The sequence below is a fragment of the Podarcis liolepis genome (assembly GCF_965112155.1).
Source record: "Podarcis liolepis genome assembly, chromosome: 7".
In the NCBI taxonomy this organism is placed as follows: domain Eukaryota; kingdom Metazoa; phylum Chordata; class Lepidosauria; order Squamata; family Lacertidae; genus Podarcis; species Podarcis liolepis.
In genome coordinates, this window is record NC_139561.1 from 57830175 (window position 1) to 57842658 (window position 12484).

The 12484-nt window shown below is 44.0% G+C and overlaps 1 protein-coding gene across 3 annotated transcripts in view; it reads right to left on the reverse strand.

Annotated features, from left to right (window-relative positions):
- Positions 1–2042: 2042 nt before the first annotated feature.
- The window catches only part of NUP93 (nucleoporin 93), a 73758-nt gene continuing 63316 nt past the window's right edge, over positions 2043–12484 (reverse strand). For all 3 annotated transcript variants that reach the window (XM_083511460.1, XM_083511461.1, XM_083511462.1), the window contains 6 exons: positions 12090–12206; positions 10583–10701; positions 9228–9345; positions 7287–7370; positions 5122–5250; positions 2043–2272 (listed from right to left, as the gene is read on the reverse strand). In XM_083511460.1, the coding sequence (XP_083367586.1) occupies positions 2162–2272; positions 5122–5250; positions 7287–7370; positions 9228–9345; positions 10583–10701; positions 12090–12206 (678 nt within the window). In that variant the 3' untranslated portion in view covers positions 2043–2161. The remainder of the gene's footprint in view (positions 2273–5121; positions 5251–7286; positions 7371–9227; positions 9346–10582; positions 10702–12089; positions 12207–12484) is intronic.

Below are 12484 nucleotides of genomic sequence, written 5' to 3' on the forward strand. Positions count from 1 at the left end.
GATTAGCAAATCATGCTGTAGATTAGTGATGATTTTTGTTGGCCCTATTCCACTCTTTGGATTTGTTGGATTTCTGTTTGTTTTTGTCTTGTTGCATTTTGCGAAGTTTGTTGGTTTTAAAATCTATTTGTATGTTCCAACTTGTGTTTTACCCTGGAATCATTTAATGAAGGTGGTTAAGATATATTTTAAATAAACAAAACCAACAGAGAAATTAAGGCTGATTTGCTTAATCATATTCTGACTGTTGATTCTGGGTTCCCCATGAACACCCACAAAGAAGGGAGAAGCCAACTATGGAACTGTATGAAGTGGGGCTCCTGCTTTTTTATGGCAGCCCCACCTCCCTCCCTAATAGGTAGAACAGCCTTTGCTAATCTAGTGCTCTCTGGATGTTTCAGACTACAGTTTCCACCTACTAAACATTCAGGAGGCACTAAGTTGGTAACTTACCTTGTGTCCTAATGTCATGGCGATGAGCATTCCTCCCTGCTCAGGATCACTAATCATCACTAGCAGAAGTGGAGAAATGCTTGGCATGAAATGCTACCAGGACCAGTTGTACTATATCTTATGGAGGGGAAGAATGGAACCCCAGATGCTGATGTTTTCAATGGCAGTTCTTATAGTTTCACTCTACACCTTCCTGATCTACAGAAGCACTGAAGTCTAGACGCAAGGTCTAGACTATGAGGAGGCAGGGAGGATGCTGCCTCCCACACTGAAATTGGAGACACTGACCTCACTGTTGGAGAATCAGGGACCTAAACAGCCTCTAGAACAAGGGTCAGCAAACTTTTTCAGCAGGGGGCCAGTCCACTGTCCCTCAGACCTTGTGGGGGGCCAGACTATATTTTGAAAATAAAAATGAACAAATTCCTATGCCCCACAAATAACCCAAAGATGCATTTTAAATAAAAGGACACATTCTACTCATGTAAAAACACACTGATTCCTGGACCGTCCGCAGGCCAGATTTAGAAGGCGATTGGGCCAGATCCGGCCCCTGGGCCTTAGTTTGCCTACCCATGCTCTAGAAGTATTCAACTGCACCTCCCTGCTTTCCAAAGGAGTGCATGCCATTGCATGTGAGGGAATGCTGCAGAACGTAAGCAGCAGGATGGCTTGAACCCAAGGATGCATGAATGGGACTCTACTCATGCAACAAGGAGTCCCTGCCTGCCCCTCTCCACACTGCCATCCTCTGTACCCCCTGAAAAGCCACCCTTGAGGGCTGGAAGATCCACCAGAGATGCACAGGTGGGGGGGGGGGTTGCTGCAAGAAGGGGGTGGGCTTCAGCTAGTGGATATGTCATTTGTGCAAGAGCACTTTGGGATTCAAATATCCTGCAGCCAATGCAGGTAAGAGTTAATTATATGATATAATTTAGGACCAACACATCTCTCGCATCTCATAGCAGTAGAAAATTAAGCTTCATCAATTTCCTAGGAAAAGAGTTGCCAACATGGTGACCATAAGTGCAACAGTACCCTCGAGGTTTTCCCCTGACACCCACAAAATCTAAGATGAACCTTATCTTACTGCCCACCCCCTGTTCATGAGGTGGTGAGAATGGTAACCCGTTTCTCCTTGAGAAGGACATAGAACTGAAAGAGAAAACTGAGTGACACTTTCCAGCTTCCCCTTTCAGAGGCTCGGATTAGATTTGCTAGTTTAAACTTTTACCCAGATCACTTGGGAAAGTGTGTGTGTGTGTGTACTTTCTCTTTTTCTGTCTCCCAGGGATTGGGCACAGGGAGGGGAGGTTGATGCAGGGAGAGAAATGTCCAGGGACGTGGTATACCTATGGCACTTGCTTAAAAATCCAAAATGTGCCCATGGACTGAAAAACATCAATGACCCCAGCCTAAGGAATTAAAATAAAGGACACAGTGCCTGCCTCCATAGAGCCTGCTCCTTCATTAAAATGAGCTTCCCCCTTCCCCCACCTCTCGAAACAAAGAAATATTGTAAAAAGCAAAATAAATGAATAAGTGAACATAAATAATGGCAAAAGTAAAGCAAAATGTCAAAACAAATATAAATCAAAAAAATTTATTGTGGTTGACAAAGTACATAATACAAAAAGCAAAAAACCCCAACTTAAACTGGGCCGCCCACTGAGGGTACCAACAGCATCTGGCAGGTTTCCCAAGGTGCCTAGTTCATGAGGACCTCCATCTGCACCAGCCGTGCGTTGGTGTCTCCTGAGGTTCGGTAGGGGATCATGCCGGCAAAGGTGATCAGCGCCCGAGCTTGAGATCGGAGTTTCTACAAAGCACAGAAACAGAACGCTTTGACTTATATTTTAACTGGAGATGGATATTAGGTGAGAGACTCTTCTTAGAATGGAAAGGATGGGTGGACAGATCTAAATACAAAGTATGTAAAAAAATAATAATGAAGCTGTAGACCACCAAGCAACATGACCATCCCAGAAATAGATGTATGTGTGCAACCAGGAGTAATCTGTGGGGGCTGGGTAATATTGCGCTTAGAGGAAGAGCAAAGGTCACAGAGCACAATTGTTGGCAGAGGACCTTCTATGCATGTAGAAAGTCTAGGTTCAACCCCTGATATCTTGAGTTAGGTTATAAATGCATCAAATAAATATGTGTTTGGCTCTGATTCCATCAGAGTTGAAATATGTGGTTCGAGTGATCATATGCTTCAGACATAGGCAAACCCGGCCATCCAAATGTTTTGGGACTACAATTCCCATCATCCCTGACCACTGGTCATGTTAGCTAGGGATGATGGGAGTTGTAGTCCCAAAACATCTGGAGGGCCAAGTTTGCGTGATATGCTTTCAGAAATAGTTCAGAATTAACTGAACTCACAAAAACTCCTTATCCTCTAACACCCAGCCAGCAGTTATTTTGGAGGGTCTTGTAGTTACTGACTCCTGCTGTGGGGGAGGGACCTCTGGAGCACCCAAGGACTCTTGCTGAGACTGACTAGCTACGCACTTTGAGGTTAAAGCCACTTGACTTCAGAGAAACCTTGACTGTGCAAGTGTTGCACTTCCTGATGAAGTACCCAGTGCCAGATGGGTTGTGGGATCAGTATCAGCTAATGCAGGCAGTTGATTGGTACTGGCGGCAATATGTCTGACCCTGTGCCCTCTTGATCTCTGTCCCTTTTGGCTTATTAAATCTAACAAGAGGGGGGCTGGCTGGTTGGATCCAGAATGTGGTTAATGCTTCATTTCATGAGGGGACAGTCTTTATTGCCTTCAAATAGGTGGTGGTGCAGGCAGCTCCTTAAAAAAAAAATCAGCCCTGGACCCCTTGAACTGGAAAGACCAGTTACAAATACACCTTTTTTGAGGGAGTAGGTGGTGGAGAGGGTTGCGGTGAGCTAGCTGTGAGCATTCCTGGATGACACAGATTATTGAGTTTGGAATAATCTGGGTTCAGGCCTGGGACTGAGTTGGCCTTGGTCACCCTGATGGATTAACTTTACACAGGGGGAGGGTGACCTTGCTCCTGCTTGTGTCTCTGCGGTTTTTCTGTAGAATGAAAATTTGGGGCCCTGTGTCACTGTGGCTCTGGTCCTACCTAAGGAACCAAGTCCAGAGAGTGGCATCGGCAGAATTATTTTAGGCCCCTTGGCAGTTATGCTATAGGGTGCCCCCAGTGCTGTTTAATATCTACATGCCACTGGGAGTTGCCATCAGGCATTTCAGTGCAAGGCGCCATCAGAATGCTGATGCCTATCAGCACTATTTCTCTGTAATCTTTGAATCTGAAGGCTTTTAAAAAATTTAAAGCAAGTGCTATATAAATTTTATGAAATAAAATAATATGTTATGAGCAACTTCTAGACAAATAAGCAGTAGAAGATTATGATGATGCAGCTCTGTTTGGAGACTGAAATACCATTGCCCTCAAAGGTCTTCGGGGACAGATTGGCATGGCTGGTGGAGCCCCTTTCTTCCCGTCCTTGTTTGTGGAAAACAATTTAGAACTGAATTGCTGTTGCCCTCTCTACCGAGGTTAAAGGAGGCCTGGAGGTGCAGGTGTTCCATTTGTTATAAATTATTTAATCAAAAGCAGGAGCCACCCAAATACCCCAGCTGGTACCTCCCAAATGCCTTCAGTGCCAATTACTTTCCCTTTCCTTTCTCAAGGGGGCATGAGAATGCCCTTTGCTGCCAGTAAAAATCCCAAAGCAAATAAACACAGTTGTTATGACCTGCAATGACACTGAAATGGCTGGATTTGTATTCTCTTAGTGCTACCTTTTACGGATTTCCATTTGATTCAAGACTTAACACGCAGAAAAAGAGTCAAGTGTGGATGAGGTGGTGTTTCCAAACTTCCAAACTAGTAAGGTTTGGGCACAATGTGGGCATATGGGACAGGAAAACACCTCCTTTGGGTCCCATCTCTAAATCAGTTGAAACAGAGTTTCCAAAGAAAGAAAGGGAGTGAAGTTGTGTGAACACAAGGGTATGCCATGAAACAATAATCCACATGCCCAGAGGAGGGGACCCTTCCACGGGCCCAAACCCTGCTGTGAATGGGAGTTTCCAAAGAGAGGACTCTTCCAGTGCTGCCAAAGGTGCAAACCTCAGATGCATTCATGGCATGACCTTTGCCAATTCACTTTTTTGGTCTGCCTCCCCAGTAAAAGGAAAGCAGGCTTATCCTGGCCCCAAAAACAATAAGGTGGGCTTGCATTTCAAGACAGGCATCTAAGCTCAGGAAGCTTTCTTAGCATTCACATGTGCCAGTGTGGTCCAAGGATAGGATTAGATTCGGAGCAGGGATCTTTTCGTGAGCCTCGCTAAGATAGTTGTAATTTCTCAGTTCTCTCTCTATGAAGCAGTAATAAAATATAATTATTACTGTTATTATAAATGCCGTAACTAACACTCTGGGCCGGCAACATTGCCTACCATGATTAGTCTTGTTTTTAACCTGCCTACAGCAAGAATGGGGATCATGTGGCTCTCCAGGGAAATGTTGCTGGACTACGGCTCCTATCGTCCTTGACCATTGGGTCAAGCTGGCTGGGGCTGATGGGAGCCGGAGTCAAACAACATCAGGAGCAGCACAGGTTCTCCATCCCTGACCTACACAGCGTCTTATGGGATTGAGGGAAGAGAAGCTTACCAAATCTCGGTCCTCCATGACACGAGGGGGTCTGGCAGGGGTGGCTGGGCTGGTGCCTTTCAACCTCTTGTACTGGGTAAACAAAATATTCATTGTTGCAAGGAGGACCTCTGACAGATTGTGCCTGATCTGCGAAAACAAGGGAAAATAAAATGCAAAAAGGAATGAAAGGCAAGGCAGGGAGCCAAGGGTCAATTTGTGCCCCACAGGCAGTCAAACTGGGTAGTGCACTTTCTTGATACACCACATTCAACCAACAAGGCTTGAGAAAACTAGACACACAGGAATATACTTATGTCATTAATGGACAGTTTCCCAGCTTTCCCTTTGCAAATTGCAAAAGATCTGGGACATGCTGGGGTGCAGATGCAGTTTATGTCGGGTACTGGGTAGGTCTATTGCAGCTCACTTCTTCCCTCTGTAGATCCTTTCCAGTTAACACACCAAGGGTGAACTGAACATGCCCTTGTGGAGGCATCCAACACCCTCCTGCAGCTTCATCTTGCATGGGGAGACTGGCAGGGAGGGGCAAGATGTCTTTTAGGGAATCTTATCTATCATCCCTGAACTTCGCATTGGGGAACCCCAGACAAGCTTCTGGGAAATCCTGGTTTTCCCTGGAGCACAGTCTGAAGAATAGTTAAGATAAATGATAAACTAAGGAATAAGAATTTTAAAGCATTCTTGTAAACTAAGAATTGCTGCACAAGTAGATGATAGAAATCAAGTGCTGATACTATAGGGTTCCAGAATTAAACCTTGGATTAAATAAAGTTGGGGTAAAATTGGATGTGTTCATCTTTCTTTTTCTTTTTTAAAAAAGGTCAAGAAGAAAGCACACTTCATTCACTCACTAATCATTAAGGAATGAAAAGCAGGAAATTCATCTTTTCACTGAAGGGTGAGAGTTTTGAGCCGGGATTAGTGTACTGATCAGGAGCCGAGTTCCACAATGCCAAATTGCTGTGTTGGTTTTTGTGACCAAGCTGCCCAGAAGCAACTGATGAATGATAAGCAGCTTTTGGCTGAAAGCTGACAAAATGGATGACTCAGGAAATCAATATGTTCTGAGGCTAGAAGCCAAAAACAAAACAACCCCTCTCCACTTTCCCTGGCTGCCATTCATCCATCCAGTCTTTTGATTTCCAAGTTCACTTTGCAGCATGAACCAATTATCTTATCGACAAGCCCTCTTTAAGATGTGTTTGAAAGATTGGAGGTAACTTTCGATTCCACCTCTTTAAGCAAGAGGAAGAGATTTACCACCCACCCCAACCATATTACTATTGACAGAAAGGCATCAGGATGTTATCAGCCCCCTTTAGGCTGTGTTTTGCAGGGGGCTCAACCTGACAACAAAGCAAATATTTCCCTTTTTAAAAAAAGAATTTCATAATAAATTGACACAGGAACAGAATCAATATATGGGGACTGACCAGTTTCCCCAACCCAGTGTCATGCTGGGATATCAGATTTCAAACATAAATGCAGAGTGCGAACAGAGCTTGTTCACATCTTGGACCCAAAACAAATGCTCCGGCGTGAAAGTAAGTACACAAGTAAGGCAGCTCTCCCCCTTTCTCTCTTTGGTGCTGGGAAATGGGGATCAGCATGCAGAGCATTTCACGGCACTGAAGGGGAAAGGGGGAACCCATTCCCTGCTCAGGTGAGTCACTATGTGTCTGGGACCCCACAACAGCAAGACCTCCTGCCACTCTGGAACACAGCAATTACGTTTTGGAGGGGAATGATGCCACCTCTCTCAAGGTGGCAGAGGAAGTTAAGTTACAGCATCTCCAGGAGAGTTTTTCCTACTTCCAGCTAAATACATCTGAGCTTCAATTTGGAATCATGTTTTGGGACCTGCAGCAGCTTCCTGTCAGGTGTGGCAGCACACAAGGAGGATCACAGAGAATGACACAGGCATGGGTGAAGCCACCCCTTACACTCGCTGATCCTCAGTGCCAGGAACTATGCAGCGTCTGTTGGATTGCACACTTGCCCTTCTCAGTGGCACTGGGGGAGCAAGTGCAGGCAGATGCATCCTGAGAATAGGAAAGGGACCCCCCAAGCACAGCATCTGCAGGTCCCCATGGCAGAGGTGCCTGGATGTGCGCAACTCATGGAAGAAAAGGGGAAGGACCAAACAGCCGTGGCTTGCTTACTTCATCACTGAAATTCCTGAAGGCTGCTACTCTTTCCTCCACATATTCTTGACTCAGGGGGACCAGTTTCAGCTGCTCCATGATCTGTAACGAAAGCACAGGAGTAACAATGGACTGTCCTGAAGGAAGATGACAATTTGCAGGCAGTTTGTGTGTGCAATATCTTCTTCTGTGTTCAGTCACTTTTCCTTACACACACACACTATCCTTTTGCACTGAGTGCATACAGTTTAATTTAAGCTCTGAACCAAACTTCTGTATGTACCCTAGTATATACCTTGTGAGCGCATACTAATTGGCAAGTTTTAGCATATAACAGGACTTTAAACTATGCAAATCTACCACCAGAAATACTGTGCTAAGGACCACTTAGTTGTCCTCTTTATTGGGCCTAAGATCAGGAAAATTCTCTCATTTAAGTTCCTGGTGGTCATCAGAAAAGCAGCATCTTCATAGTGCTTGCACTGTTGCCACATCAATGCATTGTTAATCTTTAAAAGGCGTTCAAGGAAATGCCTGAGGATTCCCCACCCCCCCAAATGCATAACAAAGAGCATTCATAGCACAAGGTGGAGTATTGAACAGTGATCATTTTATCCAGTGATAAAGCAGCCTTCCCCAATGGCCAGGCTGGCTGAAGCTGATAGGAGCTGCAGTCCAAAACACCTGAAAGGCACTAACAGTCTGAACCACTCAGGGGAATCGGAAGACTGAAACACTCCATCATGAAAAACCATTTCCTGTAGCACAGAGCAAACTAGCACACTATGCAGAAAGGGGAAGAGATGGAATCCATCTTTTGCTCGGCTAGGAGTTTGATTCTTGTTTTCAATATAGAAAAAGCACTAAAATACGTGTCACCTTCAATTCCACCTGCTATCTGAAGTTGAACAGACCCAGATCAGCTTTACCTAAAACAGAACTTCCATATTCCAAGAAAGTATACCTTGGTATATAAAGCACCAGAGATTGTTAGGAGCAGAAAGGACTAGAACCAGGAGCATTCAGATCAGTGCTGACACCTGAGACTGTAGTTCAGAAGGATCTGTGGGCTATGATGCCTGCTCAGACGCTGGAGAGAGTCCATCCAGGTAGCTCATTGGTTACTTCTGACGTGGTAGCATTTTAACAACTTTCAGGTCAGGCTTCACAACCATCAGCCATAAGTACATTTGCCAGCATTAGCTCTATGCTTGTAAGGCATGGATGGGGACTCCAACTCCCACCAGCCCCAGCTGGCAAGGCCAATGGTCAGGGCTGATGGGAGATGAAGTCTAGCAACAGATTCCCCACAACCTGCTGTAAGGGCTTGCTCTCTTGCCTGCTTCATGCTCACTGGATTTTCCCAGAGGTCCCAGTCCTGGAGTCCCATGCCCCTTTATTTCTATTACACCAGCTTTCTTGGGCTACATAAGCACAGGACCACAAGAAAAGCAGGCAGAATCCGAGACCAGGGGAAAGAGACGGCGGAAGAAGATTGGAAGAAATTTAAGAACTATCTTAAGAAACATTGTAAAATTAATGAGTGCTAGAATGATGTGGTTTTAGAAATTAAATGGAGTACAGCTGTAAAGATTAAGTTAAAAGAAAAGAAAGGTCAACAATTAGATAAAATTAAGGGTGAGGATTTGCTGAACTAAATATTTGAAATGGGAATGCAGAAAGGGGAGGTATGAGGAGGTCGGTGAAGTAAGTTTTAAGAAAATAAGGTTTTGAAATTATACTTGTTCTTTTTTGTGTTTGTGTGTATTGTTTTGTTTGATATAATTTGTAAAATCTTGATAAATATTTATAAAAAAGAGAAAAGCAATCAGGAGGCAGTGCCATCTCCACCATGCCTTGTTTGTGAGTCTCCAAGGCTATCTACATGTTCCTTGTTGGGCTCGTCAAACTGCAGATCCCAATAGCTTTATCTTCTCAAACAAAAAACATGAAACTTACATCGAAGGCCCTGTCAATGTGACCGGCATGATATTCATCAAAAAAGGTGATGAGGTCTAACAGGAGGTAGAATGTGGAGTCAATGGGTTTCTTTGTACTTATTCCCTGTGCTTTATATCTGAAAAAAACAAAAACAAAACAAGTCACATTCCATCTGAGAAAAGGCTGCAGTACTATATGTGTGCAACACTTGTTAATTGCAAGCAGCTGAACTTTCAGGAATGGACATTTCCCCTGGAATGAGTATATTTCTCATTTACATAGTGCTTCAAACTGCTTCCCACACATTCTCTCAGCAATTTGTCCAGCAACCCTGTAAGGACAGTTAATCTTGTTCTCTCCATACTGCAGCCTGGAGGGAGGAACGGAGGTTGAAAGAACAGAGAACTGCCCGGGGCCAACCAGTGACTTCATGGCTTCAAGCTGACAGGAGGGCCAAGGAGTTCTAGTCTGTTTGCTGCTGGATTCACTGGCCCTAGGCTGGAGCTGTGTCATGCACACACCCTTCTGCACCACCCTTGCTCAGTGAGTTACCTGCTTGGGGACTGCAGACCAACTCACAACCATGGTGAAGAAAACTAGAGTCGCCACCCTACCCAGCTGATTCAAGGGAGGGAGAAACACATGAAGTTACTTTATGCCAGGTCTATCTTGGTACTGACTCTTTCACATCTCCTGCTTTCTGACTTTTTTTTAAGCTGGAAATGTAGAATTTGCAATCTACTGCATGCAACACATGTGGAAGATAACTTTGGACTGCCGCTGCTCTGAGCTGATGGCAATAAAGTGGGCAAGGGGACAGAGGGGCACAGCAACTCTATGGGGAGCAGGCAGGATCAGAACTTGACAGGGAGCTCCTCCCACCAGAAGGGGTGAAACTTAGCTTGATTTGCATGTCTGTTGGTGAAATAAATGGGAGGAGCCAGGACACTGAAGGAGAATACAGGCTTTTCGCAGCTTGTGTGGGAACCTCCTCCTCTGTGGGTAGTTTCTATGGACTGACAAAAGTCTTTCATTCATTCATTCATTCATTCATTCATTCATTCATTCATTCCAGAATGGAGTTGGAGAATTACTGAATTAAGTTAAGTATAAAACTGTTCAGATTATATTTCTAGATTCACTCTCCTGTGGACTTTCTCCTCTCGTTTTGATAATGGCATAAATTTACACACACACAAACACACCTGGCAAGAGTGCAGGACTGAATGTTAAAAATGCACAGCAACAAAAAGCAGTGTGGAACACATCCAAGCCATGTGTCTTTTCAACAAACTCATCATTAAAGGTATTTCTCAAGCTACAGTGACCATGGTCATGAAACTCAGTTCCCCTACTGGAGGATGTTCTCTCACCTCTCAGCAATGGAATGTGCCATATTCTTCAGCCTCTCCTTATTTGACTGTGGAGCGCTGATCTGAGGGACCACGGGACTCAGCAACTTGTTCATCAACTCAAGCACTTTGTCTGGATTCTGAGGAAAGTGCAAACAGGGAAGAGAAGAACTGCAGAGCCCAGAGACAAGAAGATGCATTTCAAAGACACACAACCAAGGGAGTCCAGGGTAGGGGGCAGGGGGAGACTTTTTATTTTGTAAAATGTAGAAACTCCCAAGAAAAACTGAGATCTTCAGCAGTAAAAGCAATGTATGAGAACATGAAAGAAGTCTTAAGACATTTGGGTTGTTGTAGGGGTGGAACCTGCAGCCCTCCTGTGGTGGAGAGGAAAATGTGTGTGCATGTGCATGATAGAAATGGAAGAGAGAAACGAGGGCCCTCTGTCTATTTTGGATTCCAGTCCTCCCTCTGCCCCAATGACAGCATGTGACTCCCAATAGATTAGCCCTGAGGGAATGCAACTTTCATTAGGAAAAAAGGGTTCTTGGCTCCTGATCTATGGCATCATCCTTTGGAGGGAGTGGAGGAATAGCACAGGAGTAGTAGTACTGCTCTGCTCCCTGAGAGCCTCCACTTTCACTAAAAAATAAACAAACAAATGTAGTTTCTTGTCCTTTTCTCATCCTAGGTCTGGTGAAGTCTCAGAAAACAGAGAAGCAGCTGAGTGGGAATTTCAGTGGCTGGGGCTTCAGTGCCCTTGTCCCTCTCATCTCAAGCAAAACCAAAAATAATTATGCCAAAACAGCATAGGAAAAATCTGAGAAATTACCCAGATGTGTTCAACCTGCACAACTGATACAGATCACAAACTCCAGCTCATGTTTGCACAGCATCTGGATTGTGCAACATTTTGTTTTATTTTTAGCACACAGTTGAGGCTGGAGTCCAAAGAGCTGCTTTGGCTCACCCGAGGGACTTCTACTAACCCAGTGGCACTTTTGACCTTCTTTCCATTGAGCAGCTAATCCAGCTTCAAAGGCAGTTTGGCATATGAAATTGGGAGGGGTGCCGATGTTGGAGGAAAAACAGATCTAAATAAAACCCCTTTGAGCTGACACTGTTCCAATAATTTTCCTGTAGTGCTCAGATAACTGTTGTGTGTTGCTCTGCTATTTTTCAATCTGACATGGCTAAACTGCTAATTAGTTGATAACTTACACATTGCCATTACTAACCAGATATTACTATCTGGTGGTCCAATCCTGTGAACATTTCTACAAAGATTAACTATTCAGAGTGGTGCACAGAAGGAATCCTGAAAGGCCAGATAAAACAAAGGCCAGAAACATACAGGACCAGATAACTAAAGGAAAAAAATAAGCATACTTTGATTCAGAGGCTGCAGCTGGCCCTAGTGTTGTAAATTCAGGTCACATTTCCAGAGTCCACAATGCCTCCTAGCTAATCCCTACTGATCTAAAAATTAAACGAGCTTCTTGGCCAGCAGTGATGAAAACCTGCTTACCTTGGCAAGGTCATAAAGTTTGGCAGCTTCTTCAAAGAGACCTTTACTTTCTGCCACTGAAGCAACTTTATTAATAAGTGGTTTGGTGTCTTTAGTAAACTTATCAATCACTCCAGGCTGATGAAAGAATACAAATAAAGAAGGGAGATAAAATACTTGGACAACAGAAATACTATAAACTTTTAGATGAGTCTTATCAACTGGCAACAACATTTTTGTATGCAAGATTATGGCTAATTTTATTTGTAAATTATTTCTGGGAAAATATAGAGATTCCTTCCTCACCCCTTGCCTTCCATGCTCCCCCCTTTTATTCTTATTTATGGATTTTAAAGGTACATATAAATACACAATTTTGTGCCTAGATTCAGATTGTAATCTAAATCTGTTAACAA